Genomic DNA, 26,350 nt, shown 5'->3' on the forward strand with positions numbered 1-26,350 from the left:
GTAAGGACAATGACATCCTTCAGTGTGTGCAGCAAAATGTTGGAGATCTTCATTCAAAACTCAGCTGTGGTGAGCTTCCAAAGAGCTGACACAATTAGACTGGTCTGTGATTGGCTACAAACCTGTCACTTTTGAAGGTGTGGCGGAGACAAGGTCCCTGATCAAGGGGGTATCAATCGTTCCTTTGCATCAAAGCAGATCCAGGCAGAGGGCTAAAACAATGATTGGGATCAGGAATATGAATCCAACTCATGCTACATTGCACTCAAACTTGACTGCTAATTTTACAAGCTAAACCATTTTAGGCCATCACAAGATCGGATTTTACAGGATGATACTGTATGTTTTTACAGGACAAGGCTGTAAAAACAATGACACTGCTACAATAAATACTCAAACAGTTTGGTATTATTTTTAGCAGATGAAGTTAAACAACTTCAACTATAAGCTACATACCAAAAATCATAAAATGCTTTTAGCCCATCAGTGCTAATAGCTTCTCGATATTAATTAATGATTGCATTAGCAACAATCAAGCTAACTTTACCCCTGTTAGCAGACCTACACTTTCAATCTCACACACACGTGCTTTATCTCACGTTGGTGAAGACACACTCCGATGGATACACTGGGGGCAATCTGGGGTCCCCAACGACACTTTGATACATTTTACACGTAGACTGGAATAGCTGTGAAATGATCCTCCAACCGATGCACCACCTGAGCCACAGCCACCCAACCATCACATTCATACAAAAGGAATGAAATTAAAACAAGCAAGTAGCTTTTTACAATTTTTATTGTTGCTGGAGGCTCTAATACAATATGAGTCATAAGCTTTACAAAATAAAAACAAACAAAAAAAATACAACAAAGATTCCCCTCCAAAATGGAAACAAAGGTTTCCACTGTGACACCAAGACAAACTGTGACCCCCAACAAAGACATAATAGGTGAGGATAGAGAAGACGTTAACAGGCTGAACAAAGGGGAAGCAAACTGTCATGTTATACAGTGTGTGTGTGTGAGGGGAGTTGATTATGACGAGGGTGTACCCGGTGATAATAACAGTCCATCCCTATGTTTGAGAAGTTTTCATTTCCACCCTCTGCAGCTCCACGAAGGCTGTCATGCATGTGGACAGAGTGGAAATAAAGTGTAAAAACGTTCTTGCTCACACAGAAAGGCCGCCCTCGTCTGTGCACCGTTTATATCGCCCAGAAGAATAACCACTCGTTATACATGGACAGTTTTAATTCTATACAAATATATTTGGGTTTGGGTCGGGGGGGGGGTCATAGGAAAAAAAAAAAAGATAGATGCAAGAATATAATTTGAACATGAACATAATAATGACACCACTGCCAAGCCTCCACCACCTACTGCACAGTCTGTGTCCTCATCACAGAGGACGAGCAGGGCCAGAGTCGCTCGTTACAAATCGACTGAGGACATATCAGCTGTGAGAACATCAGGGATTATTATTAGAGTGACCCTTGAGATTATCATTAACCGTGGTAATACTATCATATTCATAACATGGGGGGGGGGGGGGGGGGGGGGGGGGGGGGGGGGGGAGAGGAAAAAAAAGAGAGAGAGAGCGAGAGAGGGGAGAAGACAAACAGAGCGTGAGTGAATGGCTTCATGGCAGATGAGATGCATGAAAACAACCAGACAAAAAAAAAAAAGAAAAAAAAAAAAGCTAAGCATTTCTCCTTTTTTATTTTTCCACAAATAAACAAGAGTGCAGCACTGAAACAGGCATGGAGGAAGAGACATAAAGAAACAGAGAAAAGATGGCAGGGATGAGGCAGAGAGAGAGACAGAGAGACAGAAGAAAACAACAGTAGCATCTCTAGCTGTTATGTTTGCGTTTGAGCGCCTCCATCAGGTCGACCTTCAGAGCATCCTGCTTTGACTTGTCAGCCAGAGTCTGCACACTCCTGTGTGGAGGAGACACCAAAAAACAAGGTGAGAAAAGTGAGTGGGAGCAAAAATCAAACAAGAAAACATCAAAGGGCTCGAAAAAGTTTCTCCAGTGAGACAGAAACACTCTGGCTGTAGGAAATTTATTAGTAACAATTCAAGTCTTCCTCTCTGTGGGGAGACGTTTTTTATGTCTCACTACAGAGAGATTTCATATGGTTATGACAACATGTTAGCTGTTTACACACTGCACACATAACCACCCGTTAAAGTCAGTTGTCGTCATGCAGTTGCAGCTTTATTATGACCCTGACAAATTTATATTTTACACTCACCGAACACCAAACCTCTTCAACTGCTCTTTAAAGTAAATACCTAAATGAGCCAGTCACATCACAGCAAAGTTGGAATATTTTATAAACCCCTGATCTACCTGCACAACCATCTCTAGGGTTTACAGAGAATAATGAAAAAAATAAGAGAAAAATAAGAGAATTCACAGACTGTTTTAAGGTGACAGGAAGACAACAGTAATTCAAATAACTACTCATTATGACCAAAGTATGCAGAGGAGCATCTCGGAACACACCACAGTCTACCCGAGTACTATTACTGACCAAGTCCATCCCTTTATAACCACAGTGTACCCATCTTCTGGTGGCTGCTTCCAGCAGAATAACACACCATGTTGCAAAGCTCAAATCATTGCACAATACGTACACAGTCACCAGATCTCAATCCAATAGAGCACCTATAGGTTGTGGTGGTCACATCATGGATGTGCAGCCAGCAAATCTGCAGCAACTGTGTGATGCCATCATGTCAACATGGACCATGCCGCAAAGACTTCAAGCAAAAAAGTGGTGTCCTACCCAGCAGTAGCAAGGTGCGCCTAATAAAGCCTCTGGGTGAGTGTATGTGAACATATCCACTTATTCTGCTTTCTTCTGAAGATGCCATCCCGTTAATCATCCATTTCCTGTTTTCTTTACAGTGCTGTGCTTTCACACACAGTGTTTTCAGTGCTACACGCTGAGTAAACACAGCATCTTAGAAAAACCTTATTAGGGCAACAAAGTGCAAAACAACACCCGGGTGAGTCATTTGAATACTCTGACTTGGTTAGTATGCTACTCTGTCAGAAATCAGCTGTTGAACGCGAAGATAAACAAAACTTGCAATACAGCCTTTTGATCTTCAACACTGCATGATCATTCAAACTTCTAACAGTGCACATACGTAAACAATTTGAGGGGGGAAAAGGTGCTTTAATTTTTTTCTGTACATATCTTCATTTCCCTTTGAATGTCAGCCTTCACTCTTAATAGCCTGTTCCTGTTTTTACATTTGCTGCTCTACTTCCCCATTAAACCATTTCACTGCTGTTCCATCCAATCAAAGACTAACTCCCCCAGCAAATAATGATTAACAGAAACTGTAAGGATCAATTGTCAGTGTTATTGAGGTTATGTCGTAAACCTTAAGACAAAGATAGACACACCCACATATACAAACTTCTCCATGCTAGGTTGTACCTTTGACCCCTTCTCAATGGAGGTCTGTCGCTGGGTGAGCACCTGTGACAGCTCCTTTTGGAGCTGCCAGTACTTTTGATTGTCACGCAAAGACTCAATAGATCTGGAGCACAGAGGAGAGGCAGCAAGGGAGGAGAGGTGACAGAGGGATTAAAGAGGAGGAGAGACACGGATAGTGGAACTGTGGTACAAAGGCAGCAACAAAAAAAGGACAGGAGCACTTGAGGAAAGGACTGAAATGTTCAAAGCAGTTGTGACAGAACTGTATTGAGTGACTGTATTTTTTAACAATCAAACACCCATCTCCACGGTGACGCCGTTTAAGTTTAGTACCAATTCAGGACAATGCACAACAAAAACAGTTTATGAAAAAACGCTATGTTGATTCCACATATTTTGTGGACTTGAATGTCGCCTACTTTGTAGACAGGCTACTGTAAGCAGCATGTTGTTGTGGAAAATGATTAATCTACTGTGAAATGAACTGAAAGCATGTACCACGTAGCCAATGTTTGTGGATTATGAAGAATCCATTTGAAGAATGAAGAACAAGATTTGTTTTTCAGCTGTTTTTTGCAGCCAATAAACAGATAGATCTTGTGTCCTTGGAATAACTGCATCAGCGAGGAATCTTTTGTGGCACCTCTGTGGGCACTGAGAGTTTCACTAAGCTGGCTGTCAAAAGGTCTCTACAATCTGTTGAGTCCTGAGCTGCGTCAGCTGCTAATGATGATGGCTTAAAAACGTTCAAGGAGTTTGTGACATAATCGGGTTTGTTCTACACACTGTCAATCAAACCCGCAAGCAGCAGGCAAACGGCTGATTTACACTTCTGCAGTGAATCTTTGCCTAAAACATCACGATTGGCCTTCATTCTAGTGTGTTTTGCGAATTACCTTGTGGTCATGTCCAAGTGTTTTATGCGATAGTAATAAACAAAAAAATTGAACTTTTCTGTCTTCTGGGTCTCTGCTCTTTGTTGAGATCAGTGTTTGTCCTCTATATTGAGACTATGATTATTATTCCTTATAAGGAGACAATTATTATTCTCTCACTGATAAATTCAAACACTGGGGCCAAAAAAAAATGCATAGGAGGAATGCAGTAGGCCAATCTCAATAGGTGCAGGATGCTTCAATGCAGCATGTAGTTACATTACCAGAAAGGTGCACATCAAATTATGGCGGATGTTACATTGTGGGTTTTCAGAGGGATCTTCAGTTACATCACACGTACGAAAGTATAAAGCCCCTGTAAGCCACTCATTGAAATTGGGGTGAAACACAGCTAAACCTCAGTTAGCCACAGTGTTGGTGATTTGAACCACACTTTGGAGCAGTGCTTCCAAAGATCTGCACTTTATAAGCTTGACACGGCGTCAGTATCGAGCATCCATCTCTAGGCACAGGGAAGGAGCAGGTGTAGTGAAAAGAAGACGAAAGGCAGCTGAGACGAGGGGCAGCAAAAGCAGACTCAAATAATCAGATACAGGGTTGAGACTGAAACACAGGAGGCGAGACAACATCTGTCGTATGAGCTGCTGACTGGAAGTGCTGTGGAAGAAAACATGATCCCATGATGTAGAGAGCTAATGCAGCAGTACCTCAGGCCGTTGACGATGTCCTTGGTCTTCCCAAAGTAGATTTCATTCAGTGTGGAGCGGATCTTATTCTCCATATCCTAGAAAAACAATATGAATGCATTATAACTGCTAGCTCTATTCTTCTATTTGATTCTTAACATTTTGACTTCATGAACATGGAGTTGTGTGACAGCGATGTAAAGTATGACAGGTTTTGTAATGTCCCGTGAGGCGAAGGGATTTTCCTCTGCTGAATGTGAAAAAACAGTAAATCAAGAGTGAAGAATGAAGCACTCACCACCACTGTGACTGTGGCTTACTGTCTATGATGCATGTTAAGGATTTTACTTGTGAACTGCTTATGCAAAAATAAAAAAAAAGTCCCCAAAAATATTTCTGCAGAACCTGTTACATGCAAATATACAAAGATATCACAATCGAGATGTCACGAAACTGAAACTGAATCTTATCCATCAACACAACAAAAATTCACACAGCTGCAACAAAGCCATGGCCATTTCAAACCACTTTTTACACTTGTACTCCCTGTATAAAACACCCAACACAGGACTCCTATGATTCACTTTCTATCAGCAATGTGAAGTAGCACTGTGGTATGCTAATGCGAAGGCTTCCTCTTAGTCGGTTTCATAACCACTTTTGCGCCGTTTTAAGTCTTTACTTGAACAGCAGTAAGACTGGCAATGCAGGAAAAGAGGCATTGCAAGAGAGCAAAACACAAGTAAGCTGCTGGATTAGCTTGTTTATCACATGACTTTTGAAGTCATGCAGAGTCCTGCATAGGAGACTGATTCAGGAGAAACACACTGCAGTCATTTTACTGCTTTTAGCAGTATCGCTGCTTCAGACAGGGAGAGAGAAGGAAGTTAAGTCGACGGCTTTACTGACTTCAACGAGGCGGCCGATGTTAGCGATGTGGGGTGAGGACTCTCCAACCGTCTCGTCTTTCTCCATCTGTTTAAAAAAAACGGAGAAAAAAGAGATACCACGTTTTGTTAATTAATTAATCCCTATAGCATGAGAGGACCAATCAGCCGTTTAGTTCAACATGCTACCTGTCTTGTAAGGCTGCCGCCGAGGTTCATGGTACCGGAGCCAGTTTTCGTTGTCTGGAGCCACAGCATGACAGTGGAGGTGAGTTTGTAGTGAGCGGTACGACCACTGGACTTCTCCTGTTTGCAAAAACAGAGGCAACAAGCAATTATGCAAAACATGACAACATGTTACCATCCAGAAAAGATAATGGTGCATGTTTGTGAAGCTCTGCTGTGCATGTGTGTACGACACGTGGAGCTGAGCGAGGAAAGACAACTACTCGAGCTGCTGTCAACCTGGTCCATTACCGTAAGTGCACTAAAAGCTTTCTAAGTTTTAACCTTAAACTCCAGAAAGTCATGCAAAAGCATCTTCAATCTGGCAACAGTGTCCTGGATGCTAGAAGCTCTCCTGGCTGACAATGGTACAGCTGCTAAATATCAAACAAGCCTGTAAAATATCAAACAGCTTCATTCATCTGCTTCTCACCTGCACCTCCACCACATGAATGGAGTCCCAGCACCCTTTGATCTTCTTGGATCCATCTCCAGCCTTCTTAATGAGAATAACTCCTGCAAAGCCGTGATCCAAATCCCAGAGGTACACGGAGGAAACCCCACCTTCAAAGTACCTGAATAACACAGACATCAGATGTCACAAGAGGCTGAAACTGACAGGTTATTAAACACTCCACATCAGATTTCTTCTCTGGCACTTACAGGTCTCTGTACTGATCGAAGGCATTGTTTGCCTCAACCTCAAGTTTCCTCAGGCGGGCTGAAGGCATTGCACCGTCTTCAATGGGAGGTTCATACTTATTACTCCACGGGGATCTGATGAATGAAACATTCAGATTTTAGACAGAGGTAAATAAATTTAGCTGTTAGAAACATACTTGTGATACTAGTGTTTAAAAGTGAAAACAGTGACCTGCTTCAAGTGAAACCTTAAGCTTGCTTGCATTATACAAGCAAAAGTCCAAACATCAAAGGAGGTTAAGTTCACGGTCCTCATATAGGTGAAGCATAAGTTAAAGTATGAAGACATTTCATTTTATACTTAATTTGATTTTTCTCTCAATGCCCATGATATCGTCATGAACCACTATCAAATGGGTTGCTGTTACATTGACTTTACATGGTGCAAATTTGTCAAATATTTTGAAAAAAATTCTAATAAATCAGGCTTAATTCTTGAATTTTTATGTATTAAGCTTTAATTCTAAAACTGAGAGCTAAATAATGTGCTGGTTTTATTAAGACAAACTGAAAAATGTGCATTTTTGGAAACGTTTTGTGACAGACAAAAACTGAAAATTCATTTGTTCTACCTCAGCAGATATACTGATTATAACAGACACTGCCTGGCAAAACAAAACATCAGAACCCAGAGATACCTGAGCAAATGGATAAGAGCCCTGGGAAGAGAGAGGCTCAGGGTGCATGGGAAATAATTTGTGGATTGGCCACCACAGAGTCCAGACTTTAACCCCACTGAGAATATTTTGGTTGTGCTAGAGACGATTTTACACAGTAGTCTGACTCTTCCACCATGATCAAAAGATCTTGGTGAAGAAATTAATGAAACTCTGGATAGAAATATATCTTCTGACATTGCTTAAGCTCAACAATCACAGCGAACTTGTGCCACAATTAAAGCTAAAGGCAGCCCAACAAAATATCCCCATTTTTACCCCACAGTCTGCAGCGTATGTTCCTTTGAATGGGCTAAAATGCAGCTATGACCGCTACCTGTAGGAGTCGCCGTCTCGGTTGTAATCACAGAGCAGATAGTCTTTCCCCACCACTTTGTCTCGTGCGATCTTTAGGGGCTGGTCCACAGAGGAGAGGAGGTCCTCACACAGACTGGGCACCTGGATGCAAACATGGGGAGAAAAAGCTCAGTACATGACCACAGATGATTAATTACAGCAGCTGCAGAGCATCTAAACCCCTCAAACATTTCATAGAGTATGTTCCGTATGACGTGAGAGTACTCAAGAGACATGAAAGGGTGTTTTGGTAAAATTAGCCTTCCTAGAACAGATACCAGCTTGGAGAGAAGAAGAAAAAAAAAAATCACTGATGCGTGGAGGAGCAGTCTAACAAAACACAGAGGATCACGTCATGTGATCTTCTCACTGTAGATGAAAACATACTTTTAAGTTCTCGTCTTTCGCTCACATTCCAGTTTCACCCCATAAGCAGAGGTTACTGAGAGGAGACGGAATAAAATATCATTGGGAAACATAATATCTGGAGGATAAGGGGGTACAAATTAGTTCTCACAGACTGACATGGAGTCCCTTTGCTATGCGTTCCTGCATCAGCGCATAGACACAAAGGAGCGCCTGTTACCCAGGCCAAAAAAAAAGCCTCATACCCCTGAACAAACACACACACACACACGCACGCACGCACGCACGCACGCACGCACGCACACCTGGCAGCCTAGACTGGCTGAGACAAGCCAAACAAGGGTGGACAAAATCCAGTGGGAAGAGCATGTAGTGGTGAGGGTGGGGGGTGGTCAGTGAGGAGAAGAGGAGGCGGAAAGAGAGAGGTGATTTTAGATGATTACGTGGAAGAGGTGGAGAAGGGACTGAGCCTAAAGGTGCCTGGCAGCAGAAGTGATTGACAGCTGTGATAATAATCACTAACAACCAGCCACAGTGGTCATAGGGTAAGGAAAGAACAGATGTCCGGGTGGGTGGGGGAGAAGGGTTAAAGGTGAGAGAAGAGGAAGTTGAGCAGGTGGGGAGTCTGGCTGAAAGGGTACGGATATACCCACAAAAATAAGGTGCAATGCAAACAGAGGCACAAGTGTGATTTGATTTGTGTCCAGTTATAATCTGTCAGCTTTAGCTGAGACTGTTGTTAAAATGCGCCGAGTAACTCGACCAACTTCAAATACAGAAAACTGCAGGGGGGGAAGTAATAACTATCACACAAGCAGAAGTTTTTTTCCCCTTTGGTGTGGCTACTTCCACTCTGAACAAATATGATTAAACCCTTTTTAAAATGCTGAAAGTAGTATCAGTTACCCAGATAATACAGTGGTGTGCAGCAAAACTCACTTTTGTATAATATGAAAATAAATACCACATATAGAGATATGCAAATACTTTAAGACATGCCATTATTTGAAAGACCTTTCCCCAAATCAGACCGACTGACATTTTATGGTAGCTTGATAAAACAAATCCATAATAAATTGTTATTAACACATTACTAATACTACTATTTATATTCACCAGCCATTTTATTAGGCATAGCCTGGGTTGGACCCTCTTTTGCCTTCCGAAGTCCTTTAATACTTCGTGGCAGAGATTCAACAAGTTGCTGGAAACATATCCTCAGAGATTTTCATCCATACTGACACGACAGCAGTTGACGTGATAGGTGCTGCTTATTTCTCGTGTGTATGTCCATGATGCAAATCTCCTTTTCCACCACATCCCATAGCTGCTCTATTCTTGGACTGAGATCTGATGACTGCAGTGGCCATTTGAATACAGAGCACTCATTGTTATGTTGAAGAAACCAGTCTGAGATGATCTGAGCTCAGTTCCATGGTGTTCTATGTAGCTGGAAGCAGCCATGAGACGATGGGTAAAATGTGGTTATGAAAGGATGGACAAGGTTGGACAGGAAAAATTCTCAGTTAGGCTGTAATTTAAACAACGATCAGTTGGTACAAAGGGGCCTTAAATATGCCAAGATACTAACCCCCACACTATTACACCACCACCGACAGCCTGAACTGTTGATACAATGCAGCAAGGGTCCAAGCTTTTATGTTGTTGCAGGAAGTCTGACCCTAACATCTGAATGTTGAAGCAGAAATCAACATTCTTCAGAGCAAGAAATGTTTATCTAGTCTTCTATTGTTAAACTTTGGTGAGCCTGTGTGAACTGTAGCCTCAGTTTCCTGTTCTTAGCTGACAGCTGACAATTAGCACCCAGTGTGGTCTTCTGCTGCTGTAGGTTAAAAAAAACATTACACACACCACACAAAAAATCAGAGCTCCTCTGCAAAACCTTTGTTGTAACGAGTAGTTATTTAAGTTCGTAAAGCAGTCTCTTCTCTGACGACTGGAAGTGTCACTGTAAACAGTTGCTTAGACAGCTGCGTTAACAGGCAGTTGTGGTGTACCTAACAAATTATTCAACCTTAGAAGTAAAAGTTATCTAAAGTTTAATAAGTGACTTGTCCATTCACGGGAAATTTTTAGACTGAATACAGAGACACTCTGGAGAAGAACAGATTTCACTCTCAGTTGTGAATCAGCTGTTTGAAGAACAACAAGTGAAAGTCTCTGGATCTCCAATCTGGATTCAAACCAAATGCCAAAAAGGCACAGTTTTAGTCACACTGCATTTCAGGTTTAACAGCCTCATCCTAATGTGTTCAGGATGATGATCAGACAGTAACTCACCAGGTCAATGAGGTCACTGAGGTTCTTCTCGATCTGCTGAGGAGGCAGACGCCTCATCAGGTCCAGAGCACAATCCAGCTGCTGGTCATTCTGAAAAATAACCAGCAGAGACAACGGCTTAACATTAGATCACAGTTAAAAAATGAATTCAAAACAAAATGTCTGTGCTATAGAGAATAAACAAGACACAGATTGTGTGTGTGTGTTTTTTTAGCATTAAACTAACATTGGTGGTCTGCGGGCTTCTCTTGGTCACCACTGAAGAGAGCTAAGTTGTTCCACGAAACTGAAGTGAAACTGAGTGTTAAAACTATGAAAAGCGTCCACTGCAGCGACCGTCTGTGCTGCTCATGACGTAGTTTTTCATCGCCTAGATTTCTGCACTTGTCTTTTCGAGCGGAGTTCTGCTGTCACTCTTCCCCCTTCTAGCCGACTTTTCAACTAATCTGACCAACGCAAAGCATCATCAACGCCAAACTAACTGCTGGTATCTTCAAGGACAGCATCCAAGCATGTTACGTTTGTGCATGTTGCAGATTTGGTACTGTAAGTTCACCACAGCTAACCTTTTACATTTGTTTATTTATAAGGAACCACATTAGCTTCCACAACAGTGGTTGCTAGCCTTCCTGGTGCCCAAACCAAGTGAAGTGGGGCCCAAACTAAGTGAAAGGACATTTACAGTATTTGTCTTTTTCTGTGCCAAAAGCACAGCTACTAACAGTTAAAGAGGAAAACTTAGATTTTACAGGCAGTGCTGACTGGAAGGATCACCTGAACTCTTCCTGTAACTTCATCTCTTCCCACAGACACCGAGGCAAGTTTCCAAAGAATTCCTGACATGGTCTTTGTTTTCTGGATGATACACTTCTTAAGATCAGCTAACACCTCTTTATACACTGCAGATTCATCTCAATAATACATTCACGCGAATGGGTTTCTGAATGCCCATGCTCAGAACATGAGCAGATGCTCATGTTAAATAGGGCCAACAAATTATTCAGGGGCCAAAAGGTCAAAAGTTTCAGGGTTTTTTTTTCTATTTGTAGCCGTGTATCATTAAGAAGAGAATAGCGTTGTCTTAAAGCACATCAGCCTCCATTCATCTGCTGTTAAATCCTTCTGTTTGTGGGGGACAGCCAATCAGAAGAAAGTGAGATGAGCCAAAACAGGTAAATGGCGAATACAAGTCTAATATTGGGGGTTGGGGGAAAAAAAGCAGGTTTCATTTAATAAAGAAATGCTCTGCTGTGGTAATTAAAATGTTACTTAAAAAGCACAACTTAAAAAAAATGAATCAGCTCTGCAAACTTACAGAGACTCACAGGCTCACATTAACTGAGTAGCTGTATTACGCAGAGAAGTATAAATACGCAGCCTCATGCTTGAGTAAACAAAGCAACCACATCGTACCCTCATCAGTGTCTCCACCACAACACGGTAATAAAAGTCCTGCTACATTCTGTACACGGGTACGACTACAGTTGCCGTGGGCACACTGCTAGAATACAGACACACAACTTTCCAGCTCAGTAGACTGAACATCTCTCATGATTTGTCATGTGAGCACCTTGCAGAGAGTTGTGAAAAGAAAAGCTTCATTTAGGGGGTTGGAGAAAACAAAACTATGTACAGCACCTCAGTGCACAGGCTTGAAAGTTATCTAGGCTGTGTGGTGGTTCAAGGGTTTGTGTTTGGTTGATTAGTTTCATGTATGAACAAAGGAGGGGAAACCTGGTTAAAGAATCATCATCATGGGGCAACAGGAAGTGTGGTAGAGTAGCATTTAAAGGTCAGGTCCATCCTTATCATTCGAGTCAAACTTTTACTTTAGGGTTTAGGTAAAGAGACAGTGCAGTACAGTTTTTATTTGGAATTAACTGCTTACGGGTAATTCAGTTTTTAAGACTCAGCTGTTTACTATACATCTTATGTAGAAACTTCTCCGCTTCTGCAGACTGGGATGTGTTGGGAGACCAAAGGTAAAACTAGCTGCTTGGACTGTGAATTTGGCCACAGATGAAACTTTCACACATTCAAGTTCTGGCAGGACAGAAATTTCTAATCCAGTTCCTGCCACACACATAAAGATATTCAATGACAAAATCCCTCCCCACCCACCTCCCAACGACCATTATCAACTTGTCTGAATCACACAAGCTGACAGATTTATGCGACAATAAAATAAGGTGAACAATCGAAGCCTTGAAAATCCTGCACTGATAAAGCCTTTATGATCAAAGGATCTTCATCTTTTCACCTGATAAGCGTACAACTACGCTTTGCATCTACACTTCTTCCAAACTCCTAAGGTTTTCTCTTTTCCCCAACCTTGTAATTGGAACCTTTGATTAAGTACTGCAGAGTGAGCCTGCGATGCAATCAATCCCCCACCAAGCTGAGTCAGACAGATGCCTCTCATCTCTCTGTCAATCTGGCTTGTAAGACGATGGCTACAACTTCACAGTAAGGTTAAATCAATACACAGCCTAAAGGTACATTTGGTAGAATGATCAAAAACAGTGCAGAGTAGCCGTTATCTGCAGAACCAAAGGCACCAAAATCAATTTAGTGTCTTTACTACAGTCTGAACTGAAGTGGACTTATTTCGACTACAGTGTGAAGCAGCAGATCCAGTTGTATTAGCAATAACACACGTTGTTACCTTTATATGTTCCTTTAAAAAAGAAAAGAAAAGAATGAAATCTGAAACAGCATCTTGGCCGTGCATAAGGTTTAGGATTAGGGAAATGGAAACCACTACAGTTATCCTTCACCAAGCAAACCATTCAGAACTAAAATAAGAACATGGTGATAACCACAGAGCACTGACATAACATAGCTTTTACCCCCAGGGGGGTTTTCTGCCTTAACTATGCAGCGAACAGCAGGATGTTGGAGAAGAGCAGTGGATGGACTGGCCACAACATGAAACTCTGGGGAATGTGCCGGAAAATGTTTTTAAGTGTGTGATAATAAAAGGGACTAAACATGTTTTTCAAGCTTCTCCATAGAAGGTACTGGCTTTGTTGCAAACACTTCCAGCCTGGCTTTATCAGACAATGATCAATGTTTTGACTGCCACTCAGCAATCTAGCTAAACATGTTTCATAATGCCTACTTAAAAGCCATTAACATATATGGATTTACTTTACAATTCCTCGATCCTGACATCCATTACAAACAAAAACGTGCTTATGATATGTGTTTGGCGGCCAGAAAACACTGAACATGAAGCGAAAGAGTCTTCTAGAGGTGAGACAATCTCTAATATCACCACTCAAGTAAAGCCTTAAGAGAGTAAACCTAATAATCCATTACTCATAGCTCCTCAATCCATCCATAAATATTTTTCCTTAAGGGCGACCCCGAACGTAACAGAATTTTTTAACGCAGATTTTCCCAGGCCACTTTGTCTCCTCAGAGATGATTTCTGCCTTGTTTCACGTTTCCCTCAACTGAAGGCTCCATCAGACACCTGTGCTTCTTGACACTGTGTTTAACAGTGCTCCTGTCTCCATGTAAACACTAGCTCAGACCAACAAGCCTCGGGGTCAGGGGAGAACGATGAGGCTGGGCCTAGCAGGATGGATGAGGTGAGGAAGAGGAGAGAGTAGGCGACTGTGGAAGAAAAACAGCTGCTCTTCCCATTTTTCGTATGCTTTTATAAACAGTGTAAGACAGAGCAAGCCCATTTTACAAGTGGTCAAGTCAAACATATTAATAGAAATATATATATATATTTTTTTGATAAGCACAAATACGGGTCCAATTAAAGCAAGCCTACTGCTATATGGGCTAAAAACGTAGGAGAATGAGCCAAAATAAGGAATAAGTAAACAGTGAGTGCTGTGCTGGTATGGATTGTTTGGACTGGGTGTAATATCCTCCTCCAGAGAAACCATTAGCTCAGTCAAGATCAAACTTATAAGGCTGGGAAAATCAGGCTGACAGCTTGTCATGGTTAGGAATAGGAGGAGCGAGCGGTCTTATTTTAGCTACAGGCATCCCGGCGCTTGGCTATTTTAGCCTGTGTGTAAGTGTATGTGCACAGGCGTGTGTGCGTGTGTCAGTGTGTTATATTAGGACCCTTCGCCATTACTATTAACCAACTTGTGTTAAATCCAAAACATCCTGTGCTAACTTTATGCCTACGGGGCATGTAGCCCGGCTAGCTATGAGCTAACTAGCAGGAAGAAACAGCAGCTAGCTTAACCACGAAGCTAATTCATTCTCATCCGGTAGTTCAGCACAAGTTTTGCCAGCAGTGCAAGTTAAATATGCGTCGATGATTTATATCATCTGCTGCTCCTCTCCGGTTACTACCGTGCGCCTCTAGCCAGCGCTAGCTTAGCTTAGCACCCCCTCCCTCCAGTTAGCAGCCCCGTCCCCGTCTCTCCCAGCAGCCTGAACGCGGCCCTTACCATGTCTGCGGCGGTCTCAGCTGGGCAGGAGAGAGCACGACTTCACCGATGAGTGTACACCCTAACTTTACTATGGTTTAACAGGTCGCTCCTTTTGTCTCTTGTTGCTTTGATGTTGTTTGAGAGCCGTGATGAAGATGTTTTGTTCGCGTCTCCCTCTCTAAACCCAGCCCTGTCAGCGAAATTCACTTCCTCAACCGGGCTACAGGAAGGAGGCTGCAGTCACAAAAACAGGCCCCGGTTGCATGTCCGGGTCACTCTGGCCTTTCTCTGCAGCAGCCAATAGCGAAGGAGCAAGAAAGGCATTGCCAAGTATGGAAAGAGAGGAGTGGTGTAGTAAATGTGCTGTCAGAGAGGGCAGCAGAGGGGGAGTTAAAAAATAAACCCCCAAAACACGGAGACTGCAGGCGGCGGCAAGTTTAACGTATACAGTGTCTCATGAACAAGAAAGCAGATCTTAATTTCTATTTTTCTGTGAGTTATTATGAACTACTTTCTCACTTTTATTTTTGTGCAATTAATCTTCAGTGGTAAGAGCAATTTTATATGTTTTTAAATTAAGTTTTGATCTTTAAATATTTAATAGTAGTTATTATAAAAGAAAATCACTTCTAACTTGTTTTTGTTTTCATGTCATTTGTCTTATTTTGTTGCCCTTTGTTCAGTTTAATATAATCTGAATGTTCCCTCAAGTGCATGATAGTGATGGAAGTTAATATATATCTATATGTAAGGTAATCCGTTAGTTATTAATGCTAAGGGCACTGCTGTAAAGGCAAGCTGATCACCTTTGATAATTATTACTTGTAATACTGAGAGTTACCGTACTATGCAGAAGTCTCGAGCCACCCATAATTTCTCTATATTTTGCTGGGAAAATTAAAAATATATGCAGCTATTCATTGAAACTGAGTTTCAGCTTATATACTGATACAGTATATAAGGCAAAAACTGAGTTTGTGCTCTTCTGACGAGCTTGAAAGTCAATATTTGGTATGACCAACTTTATATTTCAGCACAGTCTGAACTCTGTTAGGCAAGCTTTCTTGTTATTTCTTTAAGCAGTCTTCAGGAATAGTTCTCGGGGCTTCTTGAAGGACATTCAACTCAGTGTGTTTGGAGTAATTGTCATACAGAAAAGTTGAGCCGTTGTCAATCAATGCTTTCCAGATGGTATTACATAGTGGATCAATATCTCATAGTACTTTTCTGTGTTCATAATTGAATCAATTTTGACAAGATCCACTGGCTTAAATACAGCTCGAAACAATGACAGAGCCTCGTGTTTTACAGATAGCTATAGACACTCAATGTTGTACCTCTTGCCTTACCCCCCCTGTATATACTCATAACAGCCTGAACCCAAAATTTTAAATTTGGATTTATCACCCCGTCAGACCTACTGCCACTTCCTTACGACTGACTTCTTGACAGCCACGCTTCCACTAAGACCATTTCTTATGAGGCTTCAGTGAACAGTAGATGGATCCAGTGAAGGGCCAGACGCATCACTCTTATTTCTTTTTTGTTTTTGTTTCTTTATGTGTGACAAACTGCTAGCAACAAAGTGCCTAAAGATGTAATTTAAAATCAGTACTTTGCTAAGTTGTCTGTTGTCTGTAGACACAATACTGGTTTGTCCCAGTGTTGTGTCTTCGGAATCATTCAAGCATAAGAGTCCTTCCCTTATGCTTGAATGATTCATAGGTCAGTGATAAGTGGCTTAACAAAGAAAATAAACATCACCCTGAAAAAACTAGACTGAAAATGAGTGAAAAAGCAGCCAGTGTCCAAAGAAAAACTTTGAAAGACCTTCAGAAAGCCTGGAGAGCTATTGGTCAAGAACACTTTAAAAAATATATAAGAAAGTTTGTGTCTCCAAGGAAACAAAATATAAAGAAACCGGGAGTGGGTCAAGACTTTTGCGTATAATGACATTATGCCAACTAGGTTCTCCCCCTAGAAAGAAGCTGCATACATCCTATTTTGTTTGCAAATTAGAAACCTGCCTGCAAACCTCACTAACATCTGTATATTACTGAGTGTTTGAGAACAGCTCCATTTCCAGCATAAACAATCAGTGTTACACACAGAGTGTTTCTGAGAAAATAAAACAAGAAAAAGGCAAAATTCTTACTTAACACATAGCATATATAATCACACGGGTAACCAATTTCAGTGGCAACTTTGTTTATTTTTTTAAATTGTGGTTGCATTAAACTGAAATCCCTGGCCTGCCCACATCTGATGTGCAACACTTTGTGAATGCATGCAGAATTTCCTGCACACATATGCGTTTGGGCGAGATGACTAATCAACTAATCAAAGTGGAAGTTTTAAGGTAAGGTCAAATATAACCCAGAAAAAAATGTCTTCACCATTTACAGATGTCTCAGAGATTACTCAGAGGTAAATAATTTGGACTGTTTACATCATAGCAAATACGCTGCAACAGGAAGCCGGATACAAACTCTTAGTAACTTTTTCTCAAATACAGTGTTTGTGTCTAACTGAATGATTAAGAAATCAAAAAGTCAAAGGTCAAATGTAGTCATATAGCACTTTTGAAACAACAGAGCTGATCAAAGTTCTGCACTTTAAAAGTATATAGTATTTATATAGATATACTACAATAATATCCATAAAATATGAGCACAATACCCAACATTAAAAGACAATAGAATAAAAAATAATAATAAATTGCATTTGTCTAAAAGAATGTCACACTGGAGCCCAATGCCAAGGAGAACAAATGCATTTCTAATAACAACTTAAATGCGTTTACTGTCTGAGCTGTGTGGAGTTTGAGAGGTATTGTATAGACCTGGTGCTGTTGCTGCAAAAGCTCGATCACCTCTCTGTTTTAAGTTTGCATAGGAGGAACTGGTTAGATGACATCTGAGCTCTTATAATTGTGTGAATGTGAAGCAGCTCTGACAGATACAAAGATGCCAGTCCATTAAAAGCTTTCAATGTAAGCAATAAAATATAAAAATCAATTCCAAAACGGACAGGGAGCCAATGAAGAAATGGCAGGCCCAGTGTGCTGTGTTCAAGTTTTTTAATACCAGTAAAAGGTGAGCTGGTGAATTCTGGACTAACTGAAGGATATATGATTGTTATATACCAAAGTCCAGGGAATTACAGTAGTCCAGGCGGGAAGTGATTAAAAAGCATGAATAACTTTTTCCAGGTCCTTCTGTGGGAGATAAGGCTTTACCTCAGGCATGAAGCTAACTTTAGTGACAGCCCTTAACGTAGATCAATTAATAAAACAAAACAAAAACCACGCCACGTAATTACAATTTAAAGTTGTAATTTTAATTTCATAAAAGCTAAAAAGAAGAAAACGCATGAAAAGATAAAGGAAAGTGAATGGCAAAAGACGGAATACTGACGTGTTATGAAGGAATGAGTCATGTGACTTCATGCTTTTCTCGCGAGATCTTCCTGACTGCAGAAAACATGGCAGACGAACACGCACGGAAGTGGGACCGCTGCCTTGCTGACACAGCGGTGAAAACAGGTTAATTTCTTTTTATACACGCAGTGTAATTGTTTGCTGCTCTTATTAAACACTTGGATGTGTGTGAAACTTGGAGAATAAGGCGCACTACAGGTCAGAAGCAAGCGAGAAGTCATTTTAGCGGGATCTTAGTGTGACACTAAGGTCAAAGTTGTCTGCTGTACAGCTGAAACTTAATATTTGTTAACTCTGTAGTAATATATCATAAAAAAGCAGACATAGCCACGAGGTGGAAGTTATTACCTGTGTTTGAGTGGGAAAGTGTGCGAAGTCACGCCCTAAAGCAGATTCATTTATCTGTTTTTGGACTCTCTTGATCTACCTGCCCTTTCTCCACTACTTGCAACCTTAATCAGTATCTTACAGTGATTATAAAGACCGAATAATTTATTTTAGTTATAAAACCAAACAATGTCTGCAGTTGCAGAAGGGATATACAAACTAATAAAAATATGTTTTAAATGAAATGAAATTAAAACAAACTAAAACAATTCTGCGAACCTGGAAAACAACTAACTAAAATAAAATAAAACAAAAATGAAGCGGCAATATCCTTATTTATATTACTTGTTACTTTAATTAAACAAAACTTCTCACAGCTTTCCTGACGAGGCTTTGATGGATCCGTTTATTGAGACTCTGGTTGTCTACAACACTGTCAGTCAACAGCTTACAGAAAGTGTATTTTTTATGTAATTCCTGCACTGATTTTCCTCTATACACTAAAAATTAATTTTTTTAATTAAATTAAAAAATAACAGGAAAAATAATAAAAACAAAACTAAAATGAAACATGAACAACAGAAAGTAAACTGACACAAGAAAACCTGCTCTGGAAACTGAGAGTAAACTTAAAGAAAAAAGAAAAGGACACTTTTAAAAAAAGAACCTGTTAAAATACCAAATTTTTTATGGTCATTCTGTCAGATAATAACCAAATAACAATTTTGTTTGGTTTATTTGGTTTTGTAAATGCTATTAGTTAACAATCTATCAGTGTCTTTTTTTTCACACTTTAAATATCTATTTATATGACAATAACATAGTTGTTTATCACAGTTAATCTAAGTACAGCTTTGTGACATCAGTGTCTGTATACAAACATTTAAAGTTGTAATCTGTAGGGAGCAGATAATATTTATTTTTTGTATATACGTTTGATATAAATCTTAATATGAACACCTGATTTCTTTGCCTCTGTGTTTTTTGCATGTACACCTGGTTTATTGCACTGCTGTTTTTGTTGTTGTTGTTTTTATTTTTCCCGTTGTGGAGGTCAGGCTACATGGGCTCTGTTCTATTTATTTATTTTTAAATTTATTTTCTCTGCTGCTTTGCTAAGACTACTGTAATCTGCGGTTTACGTCAGGCTCACTAAAAAGAAGAGGTGTAGTCAGGTGACCTTTGAACTAGTTTTACTGGTATTTATTCATTTTTTGAACTTCAGAATCTTTATTCACACCAGGCATTAATTTGGCAGGTAAATTTTACACAAAAATCAAAAACAGATGTTTTAAGAATTTCATATTTGTAGTGTAAAGATTTTTTTCATTTTTCTTTTTTTGAACAAAGAAAAATGTTGGCATGCAGTTCCGAGTAAAAAGGGGGAAAAGTCTCGTTTTTAGTTCACTGTTTTGCGAGCTAATTGTTAAAAAAGTTTATGTAATTTTGTTTAATATTATTTATTTTAATTAGATCAATTTAGCCCATTACTAGCAGGAAGTGAAGCACTGAGAAAAGACTGAATGAGCAAGTCTTTCTTCTACTTGTTGACTTAACAAAAGCTTCATTTTTCACCATTATCTTGGCGTCTCTTTGATATTTAATATCCATAAATTTCATGGCAAAATAACAATACACAGTACTGAACTGTTTGCAGCAGACAGGCTTAAATTGCCAGAACCATCAGTTATGCAACAACACAAGCAGGGATTTCTTTCATAGTGAGAGCATTATTAAAATTTATAGATGTTTTACTTTCTTCACTGGGCTCTGGCCCTCAGTGAAAGTCACTGCTGGTGAACCACCAGTGAGTTACAGTGATCACACCGCCATGGGGTCTTCTGTGGTATTCTGTTCAGTGTTGGTCCAGCACTAAAACACTTAGACTGGCAAAACATCTGTTCAAAGATACACCTAATGACGTCAGTCTTAGCACAATAAAATGTGTAATCTTGCTGGGAGGAAAACATCTGCATCGTGGCACTGCTTCGTGCTCAGTGGAGCAAATTGCCAGCTGTGCCAAGGTGTGTCTGGTAGCCAGAGAAACACTGCAGTACATGCTCTGCTCAGGGGGATGTTAAAAAATAGCTTAGCTGATCCTACATTTATATTCATTCAAGCTTATGTGTTTATCCTATCCTTGATGTGTTAAGAACTCCCAGGATTTTAATAAAGCGAGACATAATGCTATTTTTTTTTTCTCACAGCTTCAGAATATTTAGATAATCTGTTGCATGATTTAAAATAATGTTTGCTTCAAAATAAAAGTAGAGAGTGGGAACTGTGACTCAAAATGTAGCTAAAGATCACATTTTTCTTACAGCTGTGATGAAAACAAGATGAATAAATCAAGCTCTTTTTATAAAGGGACTGAGTTTCATGTAGAGTGGTGTTAAGAAAAGAGCCCTCATCCTCTTCATAGTCAGGAAAAACGGTGTTTACCGGACATGAAGTATTTAATTTGAGGAACTTGTAAACAATGCTAGTGAGAACAGCCATTAAAAGTGAATATTCATGTCATTTCTAGAAACACTATCACATTGTTGGAACAAGCTGAGACTTGAGACTTATGTGTGCATGCAGCTATTTAAAAGTGATTCAGCATAAATACATTTTATAAATGCTTCATTTCAAACTAAACCCCTAAATATCCGACCGATGCTTATTTTGTCAGGGGTGCTTTTGTGTTCCCTACCACTACATTTTGCATACTTTAAACAAAATGTTTGTCTGTCTTCTGATCCATAAAGGTTGGTTAAAACTTTATATAATAGACTGCTCATGATTGGTGCCTCAACACATGTCCGTGCACCCTCAGCTTTAGCTGTTAAAGACGCGAGTCCGCACCGTTGCAGTTTAAGAGGCGCTACTTTAGCCCCGTTCTCACTGATTGAGACGGGCTGTAACTGTGGTTGTTACGATTTCAACTGCCCATCATGGTGATTTCCAAGCTGCTGTTTTTCTGAACTCGTCTCCCAAAGAAGGTTTTATGTAATTATGGTACATCTACATATGGCCACAATGACACAGATTCAACCATAAATGAGCCACAGCTTCACCTTTTTTAACCAGAAAGAGCAGATACAGCTGTGCTGACAACCAGCAGCTGTGCACTCTCCAAGATTGGTCTTTTGAGAAAGAGTGTTGAGTAAGAAAAGCGTCAAACCGGTCCTGCTTTCTGTTGTATTTACAGAGCACTTTACTATTATAACCAGACTGCTTGGGTCAGTGGGAATGCAAAAACTATTATATGCATATAAAGTATTGTACAGGACGGCAAAACTATTACAGAAAAAAATTCACTCAGCAATCCTTCAGGAGCTCTTGGGTATTTTTTCCCTCTAGGTGTCGACCTGTTTGTAGAGCCTTATTTTCATTGTTGCATCATCTGTAGTTTAAGGTCTTCGGTCGTCTGACACACACTTCTAAGATTATTTGCATTTTTTCCATGAATCCATGAATCTGAATATGAGCAAGACTTGCGAGTCCACAGTCTTGCTTGCTAACGCTGAGACAGTCTTTTGTCTGTCCTGGCTGTCTATCCAATAGTTGTTTAAAATATTCCAGTTGTGATCAGAGTGGTAGACTTTGCTAACGCTGTCATGTGAACCAGATGAATGTGGGAATCTGTGTCTCACTTCTTGCTGCAGAATGCATCTCCTGTGCAAACAGATTTCCTCCCGACTTTGTTTACGCCGGGCTATTTGGAACTGCGTGTCTCATTTGGGCGAGTTTGATTCAAAGACGTCTGCTTTCTGCGTTATGTTTAAATCGACTAATTCATGTTTGCACGTTTGTCTAGTGATGCCAGGCTGTGCTATCCCTAAACGCACCCCACCAGCCAGGCTGAAAGCTGGAAACACAAGTGGTCTGTCCAGAGTAGAGCTGCGGAATAAAAAGAAAATATTGTTACAATTTCACATTGTTATGACCTTGTCATGTTTGGCAAAGTAATTTCTTTAGTTAAAGCAGAGCAGATCCTCAACAGTGGCCTGTGTCCAAACACACTGAATCATCATTAGTTCTAAAAGGAAACTATGCACTCAAAATCATCTTAAAATTGCAGTGTTGCAATGCAAAAATATTTGCCAGAGGTATACGACTCGAGTTGTAATTGAACTAAATTCAGTAAATCGGGGTAATTAAAAGTGACTTATTGATGTTATTTGCAGAAAATACTTCAGCTAATGATTAAATGAATAGCAACCCAATTAACAGGCTCTGGACTTGATTTGCTGGCAAAACACGTGGAGTATTTTCAGCCCTGTGGGTTGTGTATTTCATTCTTCTCCAGCACAAATGTTTTTGTTATAATCCACCCCTCCTTTGGAGATGTCAAGACAAAAGGAAAGATGCCAAAATGAGATGTTGATCTGCCCTCAGTTTCTGCCAGCGCTTTTACTGTATTACAGTCAGTGGAAAATCAAGAGGCTTCAAAATATGCTCTGGCTGGAGAGCAAAGGAAGACTGTGGCTGTAATAGACGGCAAATCTTAACTTCATCTAAATCTTTGCTTGAAATGGAAGCAGAAGGAATGATTTATTGTTGATGTGTGCTGATAAAGAGGATGAGCAAAGTCTTTTGTGGTCTTGTTTGACATTTGTAAGCTGTGTAATGGGGAACAGTCTTAGGGTTCTGGTTCAGGCGCACCGGTCATGCTGCATAGCTCTCTGAATCCAATTAGGAGTCGGAGGGGCCCAAATGGCTGTTTTTATGTGCTTTCTGTGCTGGCTGGCCTGCTGTTGGGTGTGGTGTGGCCTGCAGCGAGGTGAAGTTAAGCGCACAAACACATTCCTCCTCAAGATCCCACTCTGGACTCAGGAGTTCGAGCAACTTTGGCAATCTCTCTGCGCACCCACTGACCTCTCACCTCTCCTGCTCTCTGCGTTTCTCCTCTTTGGATTGGTTCCCCCTCTCTTGAACCCCTTTTACGCTTTGCTTTCTTTCTAAGTTGTTTTCTGTGTTTTGTTTTTTCTTTCCTCCCCTTTATTCCTGTCTTTTGCTTATTAGTTTAGTCTTGCTAAGTGGCGCTACCTTCCAACTTCTGCACTAAATATTTGCTCATTACAGCCGACCAGATTTTTAGCTGGCCAGTTTTCACGCTGGATGGGCGATGATCACATTACCTCAGTAATAAAGTCAAATCAATAGGAGGTAGTTTAATAAAACCACTAATAATTCTCTCTCTTTGCAGTAACGGGCCTTGGTGTTGGCATTGTGGTCTCGTTCATTGCCTTTAAACGTAAGTATTATTTCAGAAAAACCTCCTTTTCTTTTCTTAGTAAGCCATCCAACAGGGATTATTTTTCTCCGCTAGGTCACGCGTGGCCTTTGTCATTTGGTTCAGGCTTGGGACTGGGCATGGGCTACAGCAACTGCCAGCATGACTTAAGGTCACCATATCTGATTCATGGTCGCATGGTTAAGGTAAGCGCACAGTGTACTTTTCATTGTTTATCAGAGGTCTGTGACACACGGTCACATCATGCTGCATGACTCCTCTGTGTTCATTTTTCAGGACCAGTAATGAAGGACTGAAGATGACGAGGGCTTTCTCATCTGTTTATTGTAATGCTTGTTTTTGAGGGGGGGGGGGGGGATTGAGTTTTTTTGTTTGTTTTTTGCTGTACTGGTATTAATCTGCAATGATGCCAACACTGTGTTTATAAAACATTAAATATATATTTAATAAAGTCATTGTGGGAAAAAGCTTTGTCTCCTCGGTTTTTCTGTGCGAATGTTCGAGAAGAATGAAGTGTGGTTTGGGGGTGGGAGGTAATTTTGTGTGTTAATGAGCTGGGAGACTCGAGCTCCTGCTGTTTTGGAATGAGGGCCAGGTTCAGCATCTGCAGCCCTCTCGGAGAGTGGGAGGATGAAAAGTTGTGCAGAATGGTGAAATAAAGGGGGATCAACTGTTAGATGAACAAACTCGAGCACTGACAGGAGAAAAATCGGAAAGAAGCTATGTTTGCATTCACATATCAGCCGCTAGTTTATGTCATGGATGGCTGTATCTCTTTCTGATATCGAGAAGAAAGAAACCCAGTCTGGTTTTTATTCATAGTAGACCAAACAGGCTGCGGCCTGCTGTGGAGCCCTGTTTTGGGTTGCTTGCTATGACTGTGACCGTTTTCATCAGAGATTAGGAGAAAACATACTGGGAGGAATCTCTTCTGTCCTGTGTATTCATTGGCTGCGTGTCTGCTTGGCGAGATTGTTGTGAATGTGATTGATCGCTAATGTGTGGTTTTGCAGGCTGCTGGGAGAGAAGAGAAATTGTTTGTGTGAGCGTGTGCACATGCACACGTTTATCCAGCCCCCTGGTGAAGCAGAATCTGAGGAATGCAGAGAAATGCCATTTCTAGACTGGAGCTTATTACTAACAGGTGAGTTCTGCACTTTGCACGTCTGAACACAACACATGCCGTACACTTTCACATCAAAGAAAACACTGCTGCATGCACTCTCTATTACACCCGCTCATATTTTCCCTCTTCATCACAGTAACGGTTTTCCCGGCACATACATTCCTGCACACAATGGAATCATATTCATTCCCCAAGCGTTCAAAGGCCTGTTTCTTCAGAGCTGGTGTGCTGCAATGCATCAGGCACAGAGTAAGCCTGTCAGAAATTAAGCCGTGTCACTCATCCCCTGTCCATTAAAATATTTGTTTGTAAGTGAAGCATGAAACCAATAGGGGGGCTGATGAACGCATGCCAAGCTGAACACCTGTGAGCAAAGGTGCAGTGGTCGGTAGAAGTGCAGGAACAGGATGCCAGTGCGTGTGTGGGAACTGGAGGGGGAGGTGAGTGGTGAGCCAGCTGAGGTGTAATAAAGCAGCCAAAACCCAAAGGCTATACGTGTCTCAACGTTCTCCATGATGAACCATAATTACAAGACCAGTAACACTACCTAATACCAACTACTCATCTAATGGCTAAAATTGTCAAGGCTGGCAAATTTCTGCCACAAAGTACAAGACCAGATCCAGATGTGCCATGCATGTGCTCGGGCAAGACTCCAGCTTGGAGTTGCCGTGGAAAATGTTACCATGATGTTACCAGAGGTGATAAGGTAAAGAGGAGTGAAGTACACATTTAGTTTACGTGTTCCTTTTAGCAGATTTTATACATAAAACAAGACTAATGGACCTATTTCCATGTAGTTACCACAGCTTGGCTCAGTTACTTAAGTAAAAGTAGTAACACTAAACCCCAGGACACTCTATTATTAGTAAATCAGAGGGGAAAAAGATCGTCCCATAAGTGCTATGCTGTGTTAATTTATTCATTTCACTAAAACATTTGTGCATTAATTTATATGTCTTGTTATGACAAATTGTAAATTGAATTTAATTGAAGTATGTGTTCAAAATATTACTTTTTAAGGTATAACTGTCATAAATTTTTAACCTTAAAATGTTATGACGACAGCAACCAATAATAAAGTAAAAGCGTACAAGCATCTTAAATTGCACTTCTTACTAGTTAGTTAAACCTGTATGATTCTTAATAATGATCATCTGGCACAGTTTTATGCACATGCATGGCCGCTTAATTAGTTACACGTGTTAAACTGCCTATTAACCCAAATATTAAGTTCAGTTTTATTCACAAAGTGCCAAATCACAACAGCAGT

At 40.5% G+C, this 26,350-nt stretch overlaps 2 protein-coding genes across 3 annotated transcripts; one reads left to right on the forward strand and one right to left on the reverse strand.

Moving 5' to 3' along the window:
- Positions 1-781: 781 nt before the first annotated feature.
- On the reverse strand, positions 782-15,218 carry capzb (capping actin protein of muscle Z-line subunit beta). 2 transcript variants are annotated; one of them, XM_006783397.3, is made up of 10 exons: positions 14,962-15,218; positions 10,538-10,627; positions 7,851-7,972; positions 6,819-6,932; positions 6,589-6,730; positions 6,120-6,236; positions 5,953-6,018; positions 5,065-5,141; positions 3,462-3,564; positions 782-1,943 (listed from the first exon to the last, which is right to left on the reverse strand). In XM_006783397.3, exons 1-10 carry the CDS (start codon positions 14,962-14,964, stop codon positions 1,923-1,925), a joined length of 855 nt encoding a protein of 284 aa, XP_006783460.1. In that variant the 5' UTR covers positions 14,965-15,218; the 3' UTR covers positions 782-1,922. The 2 variants fall into 2 exon arrangements, with proteins under 2 accessions (XP_006783460.1, XP_006783461.1); XM_006783398.3 differs by lacking the exon at positions 3,462-3,564 and having other exon boundaries at positions 14,962-15,217.
- Positions 15,219-18,372: 3,154 nt separating this feature from the next.
- On the forward strand, positions 18,373-24,418 carry LOC102785839 (MICOS complex subunit Mic10-like). Its single transcript, XM_006783396.3, has 4 exons — positions 18,373-18,487; positions 23,904-23,951; positions 24,027-24,136; positions 24,228-24,418. Exons 1-4 carry the CDS (start codon positions 18,373-18,375, stop codon positions 24,234-24,236), a joined length of 282 nt encoding a protein of 93 aa, XP_006783459.3. The 3' UTR covers positions 24,237-24,418.
- Positions 24,419-26,350: the final 1,932 nt, after the last annotated feature.

The sequence above is a fragment of the Neolamprologus brichardi genome, chromosome 5, assembly GCF_056152115.1.
Source record: "Neolamprologus brichardi isolate AB-2024 chromosome 5, ASM5615211v1, whole genome shotgun sequence".
Classification (NCBI taxonomy): domain Eukaryota; kingdom Metazoa; phylum Chordata; class Actinopteri; order Cichliformes; family Cichlidae; genus Neolamprologus; species Neolamprologus brichardi.